This window comes from Indicator indicator, chromosome 31, assembly GCF_027791375.1.
Source record: "Indicator indicator isolate 239-I01 chromosome 31, UM_Iind_1.1, whole genome shotgun sequence".
Classification (NCBI taxonomy): Eukaryota; Metazoa; Chordata; class Aves; order Piciformes; family Indicatoridae; genus Indicator; species Indicator indicator.
In genome coordinates, this window is record NC_072040.1 from 9,991,500 (window position 1) to 10,003,108 (window position 11,609).

The following is an 11,609-nucleotide window of genomic DNA, read 5'->3' on the forward strand; positions in this document are numbered from 1 at the left end:
CAGCAGGATGAAAAATTTCTGTTGGGAGGGAGTATCACTCCCAGTGGTGGGGGTGGCAGCCACCTCTGCTGGGCAGGCTCCCCTGCCAGTGAATGGTGACACTGCTAGGCTGCAAACTGTGTCCTATCATTCTTAATTCCCAAACCCTTCTGGGTACATGTATCCTAGCTGGAGAAGGAAGTGTGACATTCCTGACTTCCCCCAGTCCATGTGGATGGTCTCCAGCAGTGAAGGCAGGGTAATTGATACCAGCTGCCCTTTTGACAGCTTGTGCCTGGGAACAGCAGATGAGGCAAATTTACTGTCCCCTTGGATCTAAAGGGAAAGAACAGGCTTGAGGTGTCATTGTTGCTAGGGTCCCAGATGGCTGTAGGAAAAAAATTCTCGGTCTGGGCTTTGATCATATCTCCAGGAGCACACTGAAGGACCCTAAAGAAGGAATAAGGAAACATGAGGATGAGTGGGGGGCTGGAACACCTCTCCTACAAGGACAGCAACGAGGCTGGTGAGAGGCCTCGGACACAAGCCCTATGAGGAGAGGCTGAAGGAGTTGGGGTTGTTTAGCCTGGAGAAGAGGAGGCTCAGGGCAGACCTCATTGCTCTCTACAACTACCTGAAGGGAGGTTGTAGCCAGGAGGGGGTTGGGCTCTGCTCCCAGGCAAGCAGCACCAGAACAAGAGGACACAGTCTCAAGATGCACCAGGGGAGGTTTAGGCTGGAGGTGAGGAGAAAGTTCTTCATGGAGAGAGTTGTTAGACATTGGAATGTGCTGCCCAGGGAGGTGGTGGAGTCCCCATCCCTGGAGGTGTTCAAGAGGGGATTGGACGTGGCACTTGGTGCCATGGTTTAGTAGTCATGAGGTGTAGGGTGACAGGCTGGACTTTGATGATCCTTGAGGTCTTTTCCAAGCTTATTGATTCTGTGACAGGCTGAGGGAGCTGGGGGTGTTCAGCCTGAAGAAGAGAAATCTCCAGGGAGACTTAAGAGCAGCCTCCCAGTACCTGAAGGGGGATAGGAAACTGCAGAGGGACTGTTTCCAAAGGCCTGCAGTGATAGGACAAGAAGCAGTGGTTTGAAATGAGGGAAGTTCTGCACCAGGAGGGTAGGGGAAGAGTGCAACAAGCTGCCCAGGGAGGTAATCAAGGCCCCATCCCTGGAGATATTCAAGGTCAGGCTTGCCAAGGCTCTGTGCAACCTGATCTAGTGGAGGATATCCCTGCTGACTGCAGGGGGGTTGGACTGGATGACCTTTGGAGGTCCCTCCCAACCCACACCCTTCTGTGATTCTATGACCATAATCCACCTTGCTACTTTATGGATATTATCAGGATAGAATTTCCCCCTTGATCCAGCTGGTGCCTAACCTCAGTGCTGACACAGGCACGTAATTTTATTTCAGGGTAATGGCAGAAGCTGCTTTTCCCCTCCAATGATCAAATCCTGACCTGGATGCTACATCTCTTCAGGCACATGTACCTGCAGCAGGACACCTCACAGTGTTAAGATTATTCATAGCACATATCAGACATTTGTTACCTCCATAGAAAGACAGAACTGCAGAATTCCTTTGGGTTGGAAGGGACCTTAAAGGTCATTGAGTTCCAACCCCCTGGCATGGGTAGGGACACCTCCTACTAAACCAGGTTGCTCAGGCCCTCATTGAACCTTGCCATGAACACTTCCAGGCTTGGAGCCTCCACAACTTCTCTGGGAAACCTGTTACAGTGTCTCCCCCGCCCTCGTGGGGAAGAATTGCTTCCTAATATCTCATGTAAATCCAGTTGGTTGCAGTTTGAAGCCATTACCCCTTGGCCTGTCACTCCATGCCTTTGTCAAAAGTCCCTCTCCAGCCCCCTTCAGGTACTGGAAGGCTGCTCTAAGGTATCCCTGGAGCCTTCAGTCCCAAGTCTCTCAGCTTGTCTTCATAGCAGAGGTTCTCCAGCCCTCTGATTGTCTTCATGGTCTCCTCTGCAGCTACTCTAACAGTTCCATGTCCTTATTTTGGGAGCAGAGGACTCCTCATTAGGAATGTTGTGTTTTCAGGTTAGCAGGATTGGCCCCATAGCCTACTCTGCATTTTATCACATCTTGATTGAGAGGAGCTTTGAATTTCTTCTGTTTTAGGTGGATTTCCATTTTGAAGTTCCAAGTCATTTGGACATGTCAAATGCTATTTCTGAATAATATTCATAATATTCTTAATAATATATATGGCTTTTATATGTTATTATATATATATAATGTATGTTGTATGTATGTTAATCATATTAATAATATTCTTAATAATATATATGGTTTTATATGTTATTATATATATTATATGTTTATCTATGACAATAATATTAATAATATATGTGTTTTATATATGTTAATCATATTAATAATATCCTTAATATATCATATAATCATATTAATAATATAATCATATTAATAATATAACCACATGAATAATAATATAGTCTTATTAATAATAATATAATATCATATTTCTAGTATTCTTAATAATATATATATTGTATATGTGTTATTGTATATTGTATATGTTTTATCTATTAATACTATTTTAATAATATATATGGGTTTACATGTTATTATATATTATAAGTTTTATCTCTGTTAATAATTTAATAATAATAATATATATTATAAATAAATATATATATAATATATATATATATATAAATATATATATAGATAAATAATATAAATATATATATATATAAGATAATATATAGTATTATATATATATGTTAATCATATTAATATTACTCTTAATATATATAGTTTTATATGTTATTATATACAAATTTTATCTATGTTAATAATAATAATATTCTTAATAATATGTATGGGGGTTTTTATGTTGTTATATATGTTCTATATATGTTAATCATACTACTAATATTCTTAATAACACATAGGGTTTTATATGTTATTATATATATGTTTTATCTATGTTAACAATAATATTTTTAATAGCAGATATGTTTCTTGTATGTTATTATATATTATATATATATTATCTATGTTAATCATACTAATAACATTCTTAATAACATATAGGTTTTTATCTATGTTACTATATCTATGTTAATAATATTATGTTTTATCTATGTTAATAATAATACTACATGTTTTATAGATGTTATTATATATAATGCATTTTATATATCTTAATAATATTAAAATTCTTTATTAATAATATATCTGTTTGATAATATTAATTTTTTTTGCTGAACTTGCTGGGTTGTAATCTATATGTACATGACCATATTTCTTTTTATATACTTATATATGCACCAACTAATTATTTCCTTTCCCTTTCAGAGTCTGGAGAAAAATTGCAACCACAGATAATTAATCAGGTAAATGACACTTCCATTTTTTTTGTTGCTTCACTTTTTTTTTTTCTTTTTTTCATGGAGAAGAATTGCAGCAGGGGGACAACTCGAGAGGGGGAGGACTTGACAGGACAGGATGCTGCTCACTGTAGAGTGTGCTAAGGAGCACATCTCAGCCAGCTGCCTGGATCTGCAGAGGTGCCCAATTCACAAGCACAGCCACAACTTTAATTTAAACCTGGTTTTTGCCATTTAATCTTTTCCCCCATCTAATTTTGAATGTGTTGATGGTGAGGTCTATTATAGGTATATTTGGTAGCATTCCTTTTAAAACCCAGAAAGCTGTTGGTATGAAGTGTGTGCCCAGCACATGTATCAGGGCTGCCTTTTAATGTTGTTTACCTTTTTATTCTGCAATGAGATTTCACTGAGGTTCCACTAAACTGTGACATTGTTTATGGGGTTGTATTCTGTCTTGTCCTTATTGCTGCATCAGGAGTAATCATTCAGAGCAAACCAACAAACAAAAACAACAACAAAACCAGAAGCCCCAAGTCCCTTTATATATTGCAATTCAGCATTTCAGCATCAGGAAAAGGATATAGGAACTAGACAGAGACAAGGAGGAAACCTAGAGTTTGCTTTCCTAAATGACATGCTCTTCTGAATGGAAAAGAGGGTCTGGAGAGCAGGGCTGGTGAGGAGCAGCTGAGGGAACTGGGGTTGTTTAGTGTGGAGAAAAGGATGCAGAAGGGGGAGACCTTCTCACTTTGTAAAACTCCCTGAAAGGCGTTTGGAGTGAGGTGGGGGTTGGTCCAGTGCTCCAGCACTCTCAAAGAAGCTTCTCCTTAAGTTCAAGTGAAACCTTCTGTGTTCTAGTTTGTACCCATCACCCCTTGTCCTGTCACTGGGCACCACTTAAAAGATCCCAGCCCCATCCTCTTGCCCCCACCCTTTAGCTGTTTACCAGCATTAAGATTCCCTCTCAGTGTTCTCTTCTCCATGCTAAACATCCCCAGGTCTCTCAGCCTTTGCTCTACACAGAGATGCTCCAGGACCCTCAGCATCTTTGTAGCCTTCACTGGACTCTCTTGAACTTCCTGTCTCTCTTGAACTGGGGAGCCCAGAACTGGACACAATACTCCAGATGTGGCCTCACTAGGGCAGAGCAGAGAACCTTCCCCTATCTGCTGGCCACACTCTTCCCCAGGACACCATTGGCCTTCCTGGCCATGAGGGCACATTTCTGCCTCATGGTGAACTTGTCCACCAGCACTTCCAGGTCCTTCTCCACGGTGCTGCTCCCCAGCAGGTCACCCCTCACCTGTCCTGGTGCAGGAGGTTTTTCCTCCCCAGGTGCAGGACCCTGCACTTGCTCTCGTTGAACTTCATGCATTGCACAAGGAAAGGAAAACCTTCACTTTTCCTAAATACCAAGAGAAAAATTTTGAATCTTAATGGCAGTTCTGTCCTTTGCTGAGGAGTTTATAGCCTTGGAGAAGTCTAATTAACTTTTCTAAACTAAATTGCATTGTAAATTTAGCCTGAGATGGCTTGGGAAAGCCCTTTTCGGGAGGCTTTATTGGCCAGAAGAGGGGGCAGTTGTATTTTTAAAACCCAACTTCAGGCTACTTTGCCAGGGCTGTGAATGGCTCATTGCAGACCTACTTCTGCAAGCTTTTCTGGGTGACAAAATCAGCTCTCTGCATGATATTGCTCTTCTCTGAAGAAGAGTAATTTGTGAGACAAAGGCTGCAAAAGGTGGGTTAGGTGATGTATTTTGCGTGGCCAATCTTGGTCTTTTCCTGCAGGGCACTGCCTTGCCCTCCTTGCATTGCTCACCTGCTCTGTCTCACTGCAGTTAACTTCAGAACATTTAATTTTACAGGGAAATTGTCTTGATGCATGGAGGATGTAGCTAAATAAAGCTGTAAAAAGTGGATCTGGGGACGAATGGTAGATATTTGCTTTTAAATGGCTGCTTAGTGAAGATGGTGATGCCCTCATCCAGGGCAAACAGGGTACAGTGTGAGGAGGGAGTGTGCCCAGATAATTGCTGGAAATTGCTGTTTGTGGTGGATTTTGTGGCTTTTATGGAGACAATTCTCTTTGTGAAGACAGATATTATAGAATCATATCATTTTTTTGGGTGGAAAAGACCTGTAAGATCCTCAAGTCCAACCATCAACCCAACACCACCATGGCCATTAAACCATGTCCCAGGTGACATGGCCACACATTTCTTGAACACCTCCAGGCATGGGGACTCCATCACCTCCCTGGACAGCCTGACCACTCTTGCAGCAAAGAAATTTTTCCTCATCTCCAACCTAAACCTCCCCTGCCACAGTTTCAGGACATTCCCTCTCCTTCTATCACCTGATACTAGGGAGAAGAGACCAAGCCCCACCTCACTGCAACCTCCTTTCAGGAGTTTCAGAGAGCAATGAGGTGTCCCCTCAGCCTCCTCTTCTCCAGACTAAACAACCCCAGGTCTCTCAGCTGCTCTTCACAGCACTTGTTCTCCAGACCCTTCACCAGCCTGTTTTGTCCCACAGCCAATTATGAACACAATCACATCTCAAATATTAATGCTTTTAATATAAAATTGAACACAGGCATTTGTTTCAAAGTGTAGAAGTGCAGGCAAGCACAGATCCCAGATAATTGCTGACCTAGATTGCCTGATCTATTTCTATCTATTCTTTATTTACCAATAAAGTCATCTCATTTGAATGAAATGCTAATTGTGATCGAGGGGAGAATGCTTTCAGACCTCTAGAGATCTTCCTGTCTCTTCCAGAGCAATTTTGGGGGAAATTGAATTCTTCATGCCTGAATATACATTAATATTCCCCATTTGAAATTTTTCTTACTGTTTCTAAAGAGCAGGATGATTTGTTTGTGCTGGAAGATGAGTGTGCTTACCTGCAGACAGGATAGAAATGGATTCTCTTTATCAGCAAAAGCAAACCAAACCAAACCAAACCAACCAAACAAACAAAAAAACAATAAAAAAAAAACAATAAAAAAACCCCAAAACAAAACAAATCAATCCCTGTAGATCCTACCCCAGCCACTAATGTGAGAAATCCTGCTGTGTTTGCAGAAGCAGAGCTTTGCATTACAGGTGCCCAGACATCAGATCACCCTCTCTGGAAATATGTCTGCTCAAGCAGATGGGGCACTGGGGACCAAATCTCCCCTGTGCAGGGTGGGTGTTGATCAGCAAGTGCCAAGACATGGTCCCTAGTACCTCTGCTATTGTTGGCCTCCAGCTTCAGGCATCAGCTTAAGGAAGACAGATCACAGAATCATAGAATGGTCTGGGTTGGAAGGGACCTCCAAAGATCATCTAGACTATGGTGGGTTGAAACCTTTGGAAAGCTTTTCCTGGCACAACCTAAAACTACCACATAGTCCAACCCCCTCTGCAGGAGCATCCTCAACTAGATCAGGTTGCTCAGAACCCTCTTGAGCTTCACCTTGAATATCTCCAGGGAAGGAGCCTCAACCACCTCCCTGGGCAACCTGTTCCAGTGTTCCACTACCCTCAAGGTAAAGAACTTGTTCCTAACATCCAGTCTACATCTAATGTCATTTAAAAGATGAAGTGTGCTCAGAAATGCTTCCTGGCTTGAGCTGTGAAGGTGCAAGAGGCATTCTTTATTTTCTCCTTCATCAAATGCCTGTGTTTATGAATTACCATGCACTTGGGAGTAACAACTTTGAGAACTGCATTTCTCTTTAGGTGATTTGACTTGCTTCTGTGCTTTAAATTATGAAAAAAAAGCAGGCACCTTAGCATTATTTAATCAACTCAAACAAGAGACCAAAATGTAATATACAGAGATTACCTGGAATTGCCACCTTCAGGTTTCAACTCCCTCTACACATAGAGTAAACCTATCAAGCAGTGGAACTTGAGAGGCTGTTTGTATTTTTCTTCATAAAATGAGTGCTGTGTGCTTAGTTTGAGTTCATTTTGGATTTCAGGTTGTCATTGATGGTGATGTTTCAGTAAGTCAGATGGAAGAGGCTCTACAGGCAGCTCTCTTCCTCATCAGCTGTGACAGCAGCTGGCTCAGGTGCAGGTGTCTGTGCTGCAAACACCAGCCCAATGCTGCCCACCTCCATGGTCCATCTGGAGGGGAACTGGAGTAGGACCTGTTTGAAAGGACAGCTTCATCTGTCACTACATACAGCTCAAACCCACAGATGCCAGTTACTTATGAGCCTTAGGTTTGCCCCCTGCCACCACTAGGGACAAGGCCTGATCCATGTCACTGTGGTGGAAGCAGATCCAGACTGTGACAATCTGCTCTGGAGAGTGGCCAAGCCCCTCAACCACTGCTGTAATGGGAGAAAATGGATTAGGCAGAGAAGAGCACCAGGCCACCCTTACCAGGACCAGCACAGAATCACAGAATCAACCAGGCTGGAAAAGACCTCAGAGATCATCAAGTCCAACCTATTACCTAAGACCACCTAACAACTAACCCATGGCTCCAAGTGCCACATCCAATCCTTTTTTGAACACCTCCAGGGCAGCACATTCCATGGCCAATTACTCTTTCTGGGAAGAACTTTCTCCTCACCTCCAGCCTAAACTTCCCCTGGCACAGCTTGAGACTGTGTCCTCTTGTTCTGGTGCTGCTTGCCTGGGAGAAGAGCCCAACCCCCTCCTGGCTACAACCTCCCTTCAGGTAGTTGTAGACAGCAATGAGGTCTGCCCTGAGCCTTCTCTTCTCCAGGCTAAACACCCCCAGCTCCCTCAGCCTCTCCTCACAGGGCTGTGATCCAGACCTTCCCCCAGCTTTGTTGCCCTTCTCTGCACACATTCAAGTATCTCAATGTCCTTCTTGAATTGAGGAACCCAGAACTGGACACAGTCCTCAAGGTGTGACCTAACCAGTGCTGAGTATAGGGGCAGAATGACTTCCCTGCTCCTGCTGGCCACACTATTGCTGACACAGGCCAGGATGCACTGCATCACCTCCTTGTGTGGACCACTTCTGACTTCCTAAAAGGTGTGGCTTAAGCCATTAATTTTTGTAGGAAGACCTACTGTGTGCTAGCAGGTAAGCTTCAGAACCATGTGCTTCAATAATTCAGCTTGTTGCTAAATGAGATGTGCTGTTAATGAGATGTGCTGTTAATGAGAGGTGCTGCTAAATGAGATGTGCTGCTAAATGAGATGTGCTGCTAAATGAGATGTGCTGCTAAACGACATCAAATGGTTCAAAAGAGACTTTGCAGGGCCGAGTGTGGTTTGGTCACCAGCGTGCACTGCCCTCATGCTGCTGTTGCAATGTGAACAGGCTGTTGCTGTGTTGTAAGCTCTGCTCCTTTCTATGCTTGCAGGATTTCACACTCCCACCTCTGGGGAAGAGGAGGAGAACAGCGTGGAGCAGGAGCGTTCCTGACATCAGGAAGCACGAGATGACCCTCTTGGGCAGCAGGCGCTGGCAGGGCAGGGCTGACCTTTTTGGTGTGGTGGCTGCCTCCCTGGTGAGCCAGCTCTCTGACCAGCAGAAGATGAGTGAGTCACCTTCCAGCTGGTTCAGAGGGGTGTATTTACCTCCTGCACTGCACCCTTTAAACAAGACACTAGTCAAGGGAGGCAGGTGGCAGGCCGTGGGCAGCACCCAGGAGAAGCGCAGGTCCTTCCTGCACGCCTTCTGCCAGAAACACCACAGCAGAAAGAAGCTGCACACCCACCTCCTGCACCTGGTGTCAAGAATTTACGTGGAGGACAGGCACAAGGTCCTGTACTGTGAAGTGCCCAAAGCAGGCTGCTCCAACTGGAAGAGGGTCCTCATGGTGCTCAACGGACTGGCAGCTTCAGCGCACAACATCTCCCACGACGACGTGCACTACGGAAAGCATCTGAGGAGACTGGACAGTTACGACCTGGAAGGGATATCCACACGCTTGAACACCTACACCAAGACCATATTTGTCCGTGATCCCATGGAGAGGCTGGTGTCTGCCTTCAGGGACAAGTTTGAACACCCCAACAGCTACTACCACCCAGTATTTGGGAAGGCAATAATTAGGAAGTACAGACACGAGGCAAAGGAAGAGGCACTGCGGACAGGATCGGGAGTGAAGTTCAAGGAGTTCATCCAATATCTGCTAGATTCCCACCGCCCAGTAGGAATGGACATTCACTGGGAGCAGGTCAGTAAGCTCTGCCACCCCTGCCTCATCAGCTATGATTTCATAGGGAAGTTTGAAACCCTGGAAGAAGATGCCAATTACTTTCTGCAGCTGGTAGGGGCTCCAGCCGAGCTGAAGTTTCCTAAGTTCAAGGACAGACATTCCTCTGATGAGAGAACCAGCACAGAAGTGGTGAGGCAGTACCTAAAGGAATTGTCTAAGGAGGAGAGGCAGCTGACCTATGACTTCTATTACTTGGATTACTTAATGTTCAATTATACCTCACCAGTTGTATAGCACCAGAACAGGCTTCAGGCTTGTTCTGACTGAAGTAGAACAGCCAGAACTGTTCTGCTGTTCTAGACTGTAGAACATGTTTACCATGTTGGGATCCAGAAACAACCAACCACTTTGCCAGCAGCCCTGAAAGGAAAGGAAGCTGCTGCTAAGTGGGATTGTCTTGACTTCATGGGGAGATTTTGCAAGCTAAAGTGACATCAATTGACATTAAAGTATGGGGGAATGCACACACACACACACACAAATAAAAAGACCTGTAAACAGCACAAATTGCACTAAAATGCCTGGGAAAGCAAAAAGAAAAAAAAACTTGCTTTTCCCCATGATGGATTAGACTGTGGGAGTGATGTCTCAGCCAGCTGTTCATAGAATCATAGAATCAGTCAGGGTTGGAAGGGACCGCAAGGATCAGCCAGTTCCAACCCCCCTGCCATGGGCAGGGACACCTCACACTACAGCAGGCTGGCCAGAGCCTCATCCAGCCTGGCTGCAAACACCTCCAGGGATGAGGCCTCAACCACCTCCCTGGACAACCCATTCCAGGCTCTCACCACTCTCATGGGGAAGAACTTCTTCACCATGCATTAGCCTACCTGATATTCTTTTAATGGTTGAAGGAAAAAGCATTCAGAGTAGCATGATTCTTTGGGGTTTTTTTTTCTTTTTTTTTTTTTCCTGGTGTGCCTGCTTTAGAAATCGTTTTGGAAACTACTTTTGAATGTAATTTTTCACTTTTTTTTACTGCCCCTTATTGATAAAGAGGCATTGGCTTGTTCTCTAAAATGTTCTCAGTTGCAGGGCTCCACTGTTTGATGGGCACCAGAATGCAGCTGGGCTTAGACCTGACTGGTTCTTACTGGAGGATGTTCTTGAATACAAATGCAGAAAACTACAACAAAGAGCAGCTCAGGTGTTGAGCAGAGTAAATTTGGGTAAGCTTGTCATCTGGGAAGAGGTGGTGGCCTCTTGGCCCAATTAACTAATGACAGGACAAGAGGAAAAGGCCTCAGGTTGCACCATGAGAGGTTTAGGCTGGGCAACCTGATCTAGTGGAAGGTGTCCCTGCCCATGGCAGGGAAGTTGGAATTAGATGACCCTTGGGGTCCCTTACACCCCTGACAATTCTGTGATTAGGAAAAATTTCTTTGCTGCAAGAGTGGCAGGGATTGGAACAGGCTGCCCAAGGAGGTGGTGGAGTCCCCATCCCCAGAGGTATTCAAAAAAACATGTAGGCATGGAACTTTGAGACATGGTTTAGTGGACATGGAGGTGTTGGCTAGAAGGTTGGACTGGATGATCCTAGAGGTCTTTTCCAACCATGGTGACTCTGTGTGAGAAATGAGGGAGAAACAAGCAGTGGCAGTGCATAAGAAATGATCTCTCTTTTCAGCATCTAACTCTACCAGGGCCACTACTACACCATATCCTTGAGCACCATAGCTAGATGGCTTTAAATGCATCCAGGGATGGGGATTCAACTACTTCCCTGAGCAGCCTGTTCCAGTCTTTGAGAGCCCTTTTGGTGTAGAATTTTTTTCCTAATGTCCAACCTAAATCTCTCCTGGCATAACTTGATGTCATTTCCTCTTGTCCTATTAGATGTGACTTGTGAGAAGAGACTAACTTCCATCTCTTTACAAACTGCTTTCAAGGAGTTGTAGAGAGTGAGAAGGTCTCCCCTCAGCCTCCTCTTCTCCAGACTAAGCAACCCCAGGTCCCTCAGCTGCTCCTCACCAGCCCTGTTCTCCAGACCCTTCCCCAGCTGTGTTGCCCTTCTCTGGACCTACTCCAGCTCCTCAATGTCCT

At 44.4% G+C, this 11,609-nt stretch overlaps 1 protein-coding gene across 1 annotated transcript in view; it reads left to right on the forward strand.

Moving 5' to 3' along the window:
• The window catches only part of CHST9 (carbohydrate sulfotransferase 9), an 86,669-nt gene extending 76,869 nt beyond the window's left edge, over window positions 1-9,800 (forward strand). Inside the window, exons 2-3 of the mRNA XM_054394755.1 lie at window positions 3,328-3,365; window positions 8,706-9,800. Of these exons, the coding sequence (XP_054250730.1) occupies window positions 3,328-3,365; window positions 8,706-9,800 (1,133 nt within the window). The remainder of the gene's footprint in view (window positions 1-3,327; window positions 3,366-8,705) is intronic.
• Window positions 9,801-11,609: the final 1,809 nt, after the last annotated feature.